Genomic DNA, 12,828 nt, shown 5'->3' on the forward strand with positions numbered 1-12,828 from the left:
AGATCCATAATGCTGTTGCCATAATTTCACCATAAGGCCTACACTAGCCTCCTCATGGTGCACCCCGGGCAATGTGACTTGTCACAGCTAAATAGTCTACACATCTGGCTGCTGGACCTCACAAGGATTTCCCAGCAAGAAAAAGCAGCATGAACCCTGAACTGCTGTGCCATACGATTAAAAAAAACAACCATAAGGCCAAAGGGCATTGATCCTGTTGGCTTATCTAGACTTTGGGTGTGTGGCAACAAGTGCGACAGGAGATTGAATGTTGCTATTCAAACATCCAAATTGGACTCTTGTTTTGTTTTGTTTTTGTTTGCACCTGGAGTAAAGAGATTCTGAAGTCTGGGTACCAAGATTCAATGCATTAATTTCTAGCACTCAATGTGAGCATTGTTCTGTTGTTCTGGGATTCTCTAGCACTGAGGTACAGCAGCAGCCAGTTACCTCTTGAATTGTCACTTTGTAAAAGGAACCAGAGATTTCCAATCTGAGCTTCTTTTCCTGACCAAACCCGTACCCTCTGTTCTTCAACCCTCAAATATTTCAAGGGCCCATTTGTTCCATAAGAAGTTTGAAATTGTACGAGAACATGTTTTGCAGCTCCACCTGACTTGCAAATAGAATCTTTTGTGGGGGTGATTGGGGAGGTTTTTGGAATAATCATGCCTACAGCCAGCACTGGGGTTTATGCTGCAGCTTTGCTAAAAGAGGAGGAAAGGGGGAAGTGTGCCAGAACATGCAAGCAACTTAAGCATCATGTGTGCAACAGTTGGGCACTGTAATACCTGCCCTATGGGAGGGGCTCTGAGAGCAGCTGACATTAACGCTCTTTCCTGACCCTGCTGGTCTGTGGTGACTGACCGTTCTTTCCCCAGCTGTCTTGTAGGACGTGCCAGCGAACCCAGGGTCGATGTAGTGCAGCCTTTCTGACCCATGATGGGTCTCTCTGCAGCCTGCTGGATGGGGCAAGAATGAATTTGAACTTGATAATATGTTCTTCCCCTGCCAGCAGCTTCTGAAAAGAGTGCCCCCCAAATCTCATTAATGATGCAAAGACTGTATGGCATCACCGAAGAGCTAAAGGAAAGCACAGTCAAGGTCCTGAAGCCCTCAAAACCCACAAACGCGTTTTCTATTTATTGTAGTCATTCTTGCTGCTCCTTGTTATATACTAATTTTGAGACTTAAACATTTGGATAAAATATTTAAGGAGAACTTTTTAACACTATAATAGGGAAATCCATTTGTATCGCAATCTTTACATAGAGGTTTTAGGTGGATTTATTTTGGGGGATTGAAAGGCCGAACGTTCCTTCAGCCTGCCCCCACAGGGCATGTCCTCACGTCCCAGCATCATATTCATTGCCCTCGCTAACTTGTCAATCTCCTTCTGGAAGTGGAACGTTCATGCACAGTGGGTAGGCTCAGAAAAGGTTCCTGATGACCAGAATTCTCTGAGTTAGATTTCCCCTTCCTGAAATAACCAAGATTGCCAGCTGAGTAGCTGAGTCCCTGTCCAGGTTAACTAGAGAATATCAGATGCAATCAGGTGGGTTTTTTTTAATGGACAGATTAATAAGATATGGTTGCAAAGATGTCCAATGAAAAATCATGAAACTTGTTATCAGCTTGATTTTATGATGTCAGTGGGGAACAAGTAGCTCCCTTTGTTGTCTTTGTAGAGACTTCCCTGTTTGTGACTTGCCCAGGTGCCTCTAAGAACCGGCTGCCTATTATTTTTGGCTTTCCTTTAGAAGAGGACAGCTGCGGCCTGACTCCTAATGGTGTAATTGTTGCCACTGGCCCTGATGCTCCTAAGCCACTCCAGCGTAGCAAACTGCAGAGGCCGGGAGAACTTGAGCCAGGAAGGCCCAGCTCAGAAAACCATGGAACTGTGGAACCATGTGCAGAGGTGGATGTTGGGAAGCTGGTGTCCAGGCTCCAGGAGGGAGGAGCAAAACTTTCCAGTAAATCCACAAACAGTGTCATGCCAACTCCAAATTCTCTGAAGGCTTCTAGCCTACACATCAAGAGGCCTGCTTTAAGACCTGGGGTAGGCTGCAAAGAAGGTGAGTCTACTGGGTTTTTTTTTTTCCTTTTGCAAAATATGTTGCATCCTGGTGTCTTGTCCTTAGAAGATCCCACTGCTCTTTGTTCTGCAATATAGTTCAGACCAAATTTGGGATGAACCATGTGCTCAGTGGAAGATGAAAATCTTCAGAATCAAAATCACAGCTGGGAGGTTAATTAAATATTTATTCATTCACTCAGTCATTCATCCATTTTATTTAATTTGTAACACACCTTTCTACATTGGTGAGCACTCAAGGAAACTAATAAAATTTAAAACAAAAACAATATAAAACATTAAAACCACATATCAAAATTAGCAAGATAAGTTCTGAATCATCTTAATTAAACATCTGGTGAAAGAAATGTGTTTACAGGTTTCCTAAATGCTGAGGGAATGGGGGCCAGTTGCTGTTCTCAAGGGCATGTGGTCTGTATCCTTGGAGCAATGTGGGAGAAGGTCTGTTTCTGAATGCCAGAAGGACAGTGAGGACATTTTCAAGAGAGCTTTTTCTGCAGATGTTAACAGCTGGACAGGTTCCTTTTGGGAGAAGCAGTCCGTTAGTCAGGCTCTAAGCATTTAGGGCTCTGAAGAGAAATAAAGACATAAAATTGTGCTTAGTAAGCATTTGGTAATGAGCATTGATGTTTCAGAACAGGCTTCATATAATCTCCGTATTTTGTACTGGTTAGTAATTTAGCTACTGCATTTTGTATGAGTTGTAATTTCTGGATACTTTTCAGGGGTATCCCTTTGTAGATCCCATTCCAATAATCAAGACAAGATGTGGATTATGTTAATATATTGTTTTCTACTACAGATTAAGGTTGCTATGGTAACTAATCATTTTGGCGGCTGAAGAGGTTGAATTTAATTGTCCCCTTTTCACGTGTTAATGGTTGCATTGCCTAGGGGAGGAACTTGCCTGAACTTGTTTTAGTTTCAGTTTCCCTTCTGTGTAGGCTTGCAGAGAATATGCAACCGAGAGAAATCTCTCCTCTCAGCAAACAGCCTTTAAATATGTTTGTTTTCTGTAAATAAAATTATTTTTATAGAAATGCCTGGTGTGTGACTTTTCTGATCTCTCCTGGGCCAAATGTTTTCTAGCACTCTGCCAACAGGTTATAGGCCCAGTAAGCAACCCAGTAAACCCAGTAAGAAGCCCAGTAAAACCCCAGAGAGAATAGAGAGATCAGCTCCACACCTCATGCACAATTTAAAGGCAGGTAGCAAAGACCTGTGAAGATTTTCTTTGGAGCCACCTGGAGATTTTCCAGCAACTGCCGGTCTACAGGACAAAGAAGCCAGCTGAGGTGATTTGCAAAAGAAGGAAGAAGCCATGGCTACCTCCCAGCCCTCAGCGATGCCTCTGGAGCGCCTATCAGAGACCAATTATTTGAATTGGGCCCTGAAGATGGAGATGTATCTTCGCAGAGAGAATCTTTGGCTGCCAGTTGGTGAGCAAACCCCCCAAAATCCCAGTGCTGAATGGCTGAGACAGGATGAGCGGGCTAGAGCCACCATTATCCTGGGAGTTGAGGACAATCAGCTAGTCCAGGTGCGAGGTATGCAGTCTGCAAAGCAACTTTGGGATGCTTTGAGAGACTTATATGTAAAGGCAACATCAGGGAGTACAGTTACCCTGACGAAAAAGCTGTACAAAGCCTACCTTGCAGAAGGAGATAGCCTTCCTGAGCACCTGCATCATATTCAGCAGCTGTTTGTTGAGTTGCAGGAGAGAGGAATGGAATGTACACCTCTCACAAAATCCTATATCTTCCTGTCCTCACTGAATGAAACGTGGGACATGCTGATTTGTACCCTGGAGGCTATGCCTGAAGCAGACCTCACCCCATCGTATGTTACACAGCGCTTACTCGCTGAATGGGAGAAGAGAGAGGAAAGATCCCCCCCCATCTCTTCTGGAAAGCTGCAGTACCAGAAAACAAGGGAAAAGAAGGGAAAGGAAGCTGAGGCCACAGCGCTAGCCAGCCAGCGATGCTTCACTTGTGGTTCAGCTGGACATTTGCAGAAAGACTGTGACTTGAGATCCAAGAGTAGAAAGACAGAGAAGAAGAACACAAGGACAACACAGAAGAAGGCTCTTCAGACAACCCAAATTGCACAGGTTGCTGAGAAGGGTAATTCTGATGTGTGTTTAATACGTGCCTTACTGTTCTCACTGAAACCTCAGTGCCTGTTGCCACCAAGTCTTGCTGCAGGTCTTCTGCAGTCACTCGAGGGTTTCTCTCCACCTGCCTTCTCAGAAATCTGGTTGCAGCCATTGGCAGCTTCCTTTTTCTGCCCCGTCCAGGTAGTGTAACCACTGTTCCTGTAACTTTGAACTTGCAAACTATGCTTCCAATGGTGTCAAACCTTTGTCCTTTCCTAATTGTTTAACACTTGCTTTTCATTCCTTCAAATGTATATACTCCAAGTGTCCAACGTAGTTTTCTGGCCAACCTGCCCACAGGTTGAGCATCACAATGTGCATGGAAAACACACTGAGAGCTATAAAGTTCCCTGTCATGGTATGGTTGATATGACTCCATCACACCTTCTCTTTCTTACCTTCATTCCAAGCTCAACATCACAAATGCTGTAATTGGCTTGGCAGCCACCAGCCCCACTAGGTAGACCAGACCATGAAATCAACTTCACATTAAAACTATTTTTAATGAGAGTGGCTCAAATAACAGAATCTTGCAGGTCTGATTGTGCTGTGCTCCTCCTCCTCCTTATACCCATGTGAGTTAGGAAGGTGTCTGCCTGAACCACTTCTGAACGCTACCGCTATGTTGTGGACTTAAGCCATGTTTTTCTCCTTATTGCTTTGATAATGAATCTGGCCTATCTCTGTCAAGGTCATCTTCCTTACTCTCTACATCAGCAACAGTACCAGACACTATCCCTGGAACCCCCAAATTGGCCCGCCCCACCCGATCATCCAGAGAGGGCATGTTGCGGACCCCGTCCATAAGACAATTTCATCTGGCGGGGTCCAGGAAACGGGCCTTCTCTGTAGTGGCCCTCGCCCTCTGGAACATCTTGCCCCCGGAGGTGAGGCAGGCCCCTTCACTCCTGACCTTCCAGAAGGCCCTGAAGACCTGGTTCTGCCGTCTCGCCTGGGGCGGGAAAGTCAATACCCATTCCTGGGGGTGGCTCGCACCCTAGAGTCCCTCCCACCAGCCTGGATTTTATATCTTTCTTGGATTCTATATTTATTTACGGTATTTTATAATAATTGTTTTTATGAGATTTTAATGTTTATATTTGGAGCCTGATTTTATTGTGTCTCTTTTGGGGGAGATGGGTGGTGGCTAAATTTGAATAATGAATAAAAATAAAATATTTAAGATGGCAGAAATTTCACAAGTTTGGTGAATCCCACATGAGTTTGGTCATGTTTGTATTTGTGTGTTACTGGTACTCATGCTCTAATGTGAAATCCCATAATGAAAAGATGACTAGTCGGTGCTGTAGGGATGTGCTCCTAGTCAGCTGAGCCTGCCCAGCATTTTGCTCAACTCCACTGGAACTGTTTCTCACATTACACGCTTAGGCTGTAACTACATCCCAATTTTCACTCCCTGGGAGATTTTTTTTTTAGCGTCACCTCTTTTTTATTTATTTCTTTAAAATATTGTGTGCAAGCTACTACGTAGGGTAAAGCTATAACAAAACAATTTCCATTGTACAAACACAAAATCATTATTATAAAATAAAAGGACAAAATCACCAAAAATGTAAAAAAAATATTATGTAAAAATATAAAAACAGGAGCACTGAAGAAGAACAAAGTAGCAACTATTAAATAGCATCCAACTCAGCGTGATATCATTAAGACAGATGGAACCAGGTTAAACTGGTACATCACTTATCTGATACAAGCCATGATGAAGTCACACACATTGTGGCAATATTGAGCAGATGATGTAAACTGCATAATTTGCAGTATTTGTAGTGATGTTCTATCACCCATTCACCCCCTCATGGTCATCATGCATCAACATACGATAAATTGTCAAGAAAAGCTATACAGAGCACATCTTGCAAATGTGTGGTCCTCTCAACTTCGTTAGAATAGAATTTCATGATTCTACCACAGTTAAAAAATCTTCCTGTGTATAATTGTTCAGATAGGATTACCTTGAAATGCTGAAGACTAAAAAAAAGTCTTCAGATAATCTGTTTTCAATAGTTTTTCTGTTGTTTTTTTTAATCCATTCAATTGTGTCTGATTCTCAGAGACTTCCTGGACCAGTCCCTGCAGTTTTCTTGGCAAGGTTTTTCAGAAGTGGTTTGCATTCCCTCCTTCCTGGGGCTGACTAATTCAATAGTTAGTGAATTGCAAAGTGTTTATAATTTGGATCGATAGTATAATCTAACTCCAATATTGCTTTTGTTTTTTTGTTTGTTTACATTTCTGTATTTTCTATTTTTGCAGCTCTACCGCACAATAGGAGTTATTTCAACCTTGGTAGTATCCCCAACCTTTCCCTTTGTCTGCCCTCTACGATTGTTGTTAGAGCTTGTTTCTGTTTCTGATGGCTAAGAATTCACGCGCTGCAACGAGACATCATTTCAGTCTGTTGGCGTATTTCAAATAATATTTGAAGGGGTTATTTTCAAAACTGTGTGATTTGTGTCCAGCCTCTCTGTGGCCGCCCCTTTGCCTTGGGTCACGTGCAGGGATGGAAAGTGGCCCCAAGCCCCCTCCGCTCTTGTTTCTCCTGCTCCTGCATTTCAGTTAGCATTTTTTCAACTCAGGTGAATATGAGAGCTTCACTAAGGTGCGGTTGCCTGGGGAGAAACCGGTCATCACGCGTCCTCCAATGCGACCCCCGGATCCTCCCTGCAAGGCCCTGGTGCCACAGAAGGCAGATCCCAAGGCGGACCCGGTGGTGGGGACAGCAGCAGACGCCCCCTCCTCAGTGTGAGTATGGCTGAACAGAAGAGGTTGCAGGGGGTCCAGCCCTCCAGCTGAGTCAGACTGCAATGCTCATCCCCCCCCATTCCCCCATGATTTGTCCTTTGGCTGGGGCATTCTGGGAGCCTCAGCCCTCCCCGTCTGGAGGACCCCCAGATAAAGAGGTCAGAACAGATCCTGAGAAGCTGCGTGAACAGGGCGGGCTGCTTATGACACTCACTTCTTTCCAGGGTTCCTGTATCACTTTTCACTTTAAACATATAAAAACATTCACTTCAAAAACATTGAGACACGCACGGGACCGTTTCTACAATGGCACGGAAGCAGAATTGGGTGGGGCAGGAAGTGGAGTGCAGAGAGGCCTGCTTCGTCTCAGCCTGTTTCCCACCCGCCCCCCGAGGTGCACATCACGGGTTCCTTGTCCCCGATTCGCTCAGCACAAGCGGCAGAGGCAGGATGAACCCTGACCCCGACGTCACGTGGATTAGTGGGGTGGGGTGGGGTGGGGTGGGGATCCTGCCCTTTTGAGGAAAGGCTGCGAGAGGCCCGCAAACGTTTGCCTCCCACACTCCAAAGCCAACAGTGTTGGTTCTCTGCTGACAAAGAGGACACCACAGAGGCCTCCTCAGGTCTGCTTAGCCCTCCTCAAGGGGGTCCGGCCTGTCTTGCACATTTCCACTGTTCTCCCCCAAGTTCCTCTGTCTGCATCCAGAAAACAGCATTGAAGCAGAGCACTGGTCCTTCAGTCTCTGAACCGTGAACTTCCTCCTGAGCTCTGCGGAAATGTTCTGTGTGGCTGGCAGGGGTAGGGCCTCTGTGGGGGTCTTCCATGCAAAAACTAGCAGATGGTCCATTGAAGGCAGGCGGGAGCCTCAGGAGAGCTGGGTGCATCCTTCTGACCGATATTTTCAAGACAGGTACGTGTGCGCATACACAGATAAACACACACACAAAATCCGCACCGCAGCAGTCCAAATTCTGTACCACGAAAAATAGAATTCTTTACCAGTTTCATCAGCAGTGAGCTGCCTTGCCTGCCAGCCAGCTTTTCCCCTCTTGTGCCACCCCTCCCTCCAGGAGCTCAAGGTGCTTACAGGGGTCTCCCTTAATTTTATCCTGACAAAAACAAGGTCACCCAGGAAGCTTCCATGGCTGAAGATAGACTTGAACCTGGTTCTCTCCGGTCCTCATATCCTGCCAGCTGAACTGCAACGGTTTTGCTATTGTGGCAGAGACTGAGGACTTAGAGGAGCTTTGTACATCTTTATCCCTAAGTATATACAACAGTTTCTGAGAACTTGTCAAACACTGCCCTCTATCCTTCCGAACAGAACATGGCAGTCATAAGGACTAGAAACCTGCACCACATGTGTGCTCTCTCATCTCTCTCTCTCCACACACACACATGCACACACAGATACATGCAGACAGAACATGAGATCTACACATCGTGTGTTGTACCCTCCTGTGGAATGATGGGTAAACTCAATCCAGAAGTGTGTCTTTCCAGTTTTCAGGTTACTAAGAAACAGTTAATGCCTCTTAGCCTACCCAGGAGAGAGGACCATTCAGATTCAGTACTGTTAGTGGAAAGCACTGTAGTCATTTGCTTCTTTGATCTCAGAACCTTTTTCTCTGAACAGCTGTGTTGTCATACACAAAAGAGACTGTTTGTGCTGATTGCTTTTCAGAGTGGCCTCCAGGGCAAAGTTCTTCGAGGCAGCTTCCTTCAGGAGAGGCAGGTAAGAGAAGGATGAGATTTGCCTTTAGACATATGGTTGGCATCCTGAAGAGCTTGTGAACCATGCTGCCTTCTGGTTTTGCCCATATGCTTGAAAGTTTGGGATGTTTATTTCACATACATTCCTTCTACATTGAGAGGCGGTTTTCAGGTGCCTGACAGTTGAAAAGACCTGCTAAATTCTTCCCCATAAGATGTACCGCCAGCCCCAGAGGGCCTTGTGGGTTGCTCAACTAGCAGTAGCAGACCTTCTCAAGGTTTTTGACTTGCTGGTTGGCCCGTTGAGGGGCTGCAACCCCCCTTCTATGTCTCCCCAATCCTTGGGCTTCTGAAGTGTTATGCTGATTTCAAGTTAAGGTGGCATCACAGGCTCAAGGTCAGCACTCTTTTCATAATGAGCCATAAAATAATTCTTTTTGATGCTCTAATGAGATTGCTGAATCTTGCACGCTTATAGCTTCCAGTCTCTTTCATTTCAGTGTTCTGGCCTGTGCAAAGATCCTGAAAACTCAGACACTCCACTTAATTGTTTGAAGTGTTAAAGACACTGAACTAAAGGTGCTGTATTGCCAGTCCCTGTCAGTGGGTTGAGCTGACAGAGAGGGAGTGTCCATGACTGAGCGGGGATGAGAACCTGGGTCTCCCCACTCCTTGACCAGCACCAGAGCCACCACACCACACTGGCAGTCTACATAACCCCATTATAGTTTAGCCTGGCTAATTCTAGGGATCCAATCCTGCTTTTCTTTAGTTAGCATAATGGACAATTTCTCCCTCATTTGTTTTTCTTATTGCTTCACTTCTGTTGCAGTTCTTCCTGTCCCCAGGGCAGATTCCCAAATGAGGAGGGATGAAGGGCTCCAGGTAATCCTGCCATTTATTGGAATGAAATGAGCAGCCTTGCTTTCTTAAGAACTTGGATGCTGGAGGTGTTCTGGGGGGAGGTGGCAGGAAACCCTTCATGGGATGGCTGCAGCTCCAGCAAGCTGATTGGTGCATTGTGTTTTGACATCTGCCACTTTGCTTTAATGCATCTGTTTCTTGTTCTTCCCAGACTTCCGCATGGCTGACCCTGGATCGCCCCAGATGGATTTGTAACATGTGGCAAGCATTCTGTAAATCAGCTCGTATGCCGGCCCTGTCTTTGAGCGTACCATTGTGAACATCTTGCCCTGCTGCAAGAGAAGCAGGCCCATTCTTGGGGGGACAGTAGTTCCACCTTGCTGCTAAGCGCTCAAAAAGGCAGAAGCAGCAGTCAGGCCATTTGCTCCTCATTCTCCATCACTCCAGGCTTCTCCCACTCCCTGTCTCCAGAACATGCTGCTTTCCCCTTCAGTGTTTGGTGGCAGCTGACATGGAGCAGCCGAAGAGGGATGCGTCATTGGTTTTGGAGATGGGGCAGAGCCACTACGACCAGCCTCTTACAAGGCCCCTCTGAACTTAGCAAAGAGTTGCTATCTGGACTTGGGAACTGGGCTGTGGGTACCTTCTCTGCCTCAGAAGGTTTCTTACTGTGGGTGGCTTCAGATGTGCCACCTTAAGTTCTGTTTTCTTTTCAAGAACTGAGATATTGTGTCTGTGCATGTGTGTGGGGTTAGGGTTAGGATGGGGTGGGGTTGTTACTCATAAAAGACTGAAAACATTCCTGACTGGAGAGATGGCTCAGTCTGTAAGCCCTCCATACATCTTACTGGGTGTGCTTGCACAACCAGCAGATGTTCCAGAGTGAATGGTAGGAGGAGAACATTGGTTCCTGTCTCAAATGAAGATTTTTGAAGCCAGGATGCTCCATCCCAAAGAGAATGGCACTGGAAATTGAAGAAATCAATTGCACACCTCTGTGAGGGTATTTTCCCTAATGTCCAAAGCAGCTTCAAGACATTCCAGATTGTTTTGCTTTTTGTTAGACCACATTCCACTCCTCCATCTTGCCTCATTTTCTTCCCAAGGGGCCATTTCCAGCTGGCTGCAGAATGAGATGAGACACTGCATTCAGATCTGCTTTTATTCAGCAGCCAAAGGAAGAAAGAGCTGCTGTGGATGTCAAGAACTGATTTGTAATTGTGTGTGTGCCTGCACCTGTATGCTCACCTGCAGTAGGTCAAGGAGTGACATCTCTCTCCCTCAGATGTCTGGGGGAGATGGCATAGGACCTTTCAGCATCTCAGCTGGGATTCTCTTTCTCCAAGCTCCAGTTTGGATCTTCACATAGTCGTTGGACATCACCCTCTCTAGGATTTCCCATCCCGTGGACCAGTAGTTGGTTCTCTGCTAGGAACTTGGATAAAGCACTTACTTGGATACTTTGGCATTGGAGGATTGGGTTCACCCTGTAAGAGTGTCTCTGGGGACCAAGGAAGAAAGCATCTAGTTAATACATTTTAGCCATGCTTTGCAGATACAACAAACAGAGTTGTGAACTTTTTGGAGTGGTCCTGGATTGCCAGATTTGGGGCCCTTTCTGTTTTATAAGGTTGATATTCGTACCATACCCACTATACTAGCAGACATAAATAATTATTTCTGCAGAAGTCAGCAGGGAATACTATGTTGATATGCACACATGCCTTGCAGAGGTGAAGGAAGTGTGTATGTGCTTCATTCCCATGTTTTTGTTACCTGTGTGCTGTCAGATGTCTACTTGAACTCTCTGAAGTTGCTGATCAAATAGAGAAGGTTGTCCAGTTTGTGAAGTCTGAGTTCTTAATAGCCAGTATAAGTTGGATAGAATATCTGAAGATTGATTTAGTGATACGAGAAAGCCAGCGTGTCCCTGGCAGGGTGTTGTCAGTCCAACCTAGAAGCCATAGATCAAAGCTCTCTTCTCCTTGAGTAGTGTGTGCTCATGAGGTTGCAGTGACCTCCAGAAAGTCAAAGCATCAGGCTAACATCACAGGTCGATCTGCATTTCCAAGTAATCCATTAATGGATTATGCTGATACCATTAATTACTACTGTGGGAAATGATTGATCCCAGAGAGTAGAAGCTGAGACATGCAAGGTAGTTCTGCACTGCAGATTTTGAAAGCTAACTGTTGCAATTTCTTTCTGCGCAAAGGGTGGGGTGCTTTGCTCCCAAATGACTGTGTGATGATCACACCTGTGAAATTGGTACATCTCAAACCTGCTTGTGTCATAAGCTAAAGATGCCCAGCACTTCAATTCTCTCCGTTTGCGAATTTAAAGGCACCTAAAGTAACTTCCACCCGGTGTACTTTTGCCTGGTAAAAGAGTAGATTAGTTGTAATAATGTTTATAAAGTTTCCATGGATTAAAAAATCCACCTGATTACCCTTGTCTGCACTCCTTTTAACTTGTATGAACTTTATTTTCAGGGTCAGGGTCAGCTTGCAAAATACAGCATGGCTAATTGCATCCAACATTAGACAGTAAGGCAAGGTCACTTGCTCATTGCAAGGGTCAGGGTTAGGGTTGCACAGCACGAGTTAGAAAAGGTTGCAGTCCCACTTATTCTGAAGTTCTCTTAGAGGAGCTGGCCTGTGCTTCTCTGCTGTTTGGAATTAATACAGAGATATCACCCCTTGTTGGGATGGATGAAAAACCAACCCATTTGCAGAGTGCCGTGTTGGATAAGCTGATGGAGCCCACTACTGAGAGCTGGAGTTCATGGCACCGTGAAATAGTAAAAGGGAGATACGATAGGAGCAGGTCCTCTGGGGGAACCGCCAGTTGATGGGGTGGGGTGGGGTGGGGACTCACTAGCTCCACTGACCCAGAGAGTAATGTCAGGGGACCATGAGCTGCTGGTAGGGTCACCCTTAGGTTGGAAAGGAAAGAGAAATCCATAATGGGTAAGGGCAGACAAGGCATGAGGGAGGGCAACCCTCCTAAGAGAAGGAACTGAAATCCAGAAGAAGACAGTGGCAAACCAAGGAAACTGCACGGGCATGGCTGAAACATTGAGACAAGTTTAGAGTGCCAGACGGAAAAGTGCTCCTCTAGTTAGGGGAACTTTCTTGTGTAGAACTGCGGTTGAGGATGCAGCAAGACCAAAGGACCACAAGGAAATCTATGGATGTTTCCAGTACTGAAAGAGAAGTTCATTTTTTAGACTTGTAT

At 45.5% G+C, this 12,828-nt stretch overlaps 1 protein-coding gene across 1 annotated transcript in view; it reads left to right on the forward strand.

Annotated features, from left to right (window-relative positions):
• Positions 1 to 12,036, forward strand: part of OPHN1 (oligophrenin 1) — a 110,193-nt gene extending 98,157 nt beyond the window's left edge. Inside the window, exons 20-24 of the mRNA XM_063313792.1 lie at positions 1,761 to 2,075; positions 6,848 to 7,013; positions 8,699 to 8,749; positions 9,560 to 9,612; positions 9,803 to 12,036. Coding sequence (XP_063169862.1) covers positions 1,761 to 2,075; positions 6,848 to 7,013; positions 8,699 to 8,749; positions 9,560 to 9,602 — 575 coding nt within the window. The 3' untranslated portion in view covers positions 9,603 to 9,612; positions 9,803 to 12,036. The remainder of the gene's footprint in view (positions 1 to 1,760; positions 2,076 to 6,847; positions 7,014 to 8,698; positions 8,750 to 9,559; positions 9,613 to 9,802) is intronic.
• Positions 12,037 to 12,828: the final 792 nt, after the last annotated feature.

The sequence above is a fragment of the Candoia aspera genome, chromosome 12, assembly GCF_035149785.1.
Source record: "Candoia aspera isolate rCanAsp1 chromosome 12, rCanAsp1.hap2, whole genome shotgun sequence".
Taxonomy (NCBI): domain Eukaryota; kingdom Metazoa; phylum Chordata; class Lepidosauria; order Squamata; family Boidae; genus Candoia; species Candoia aspera.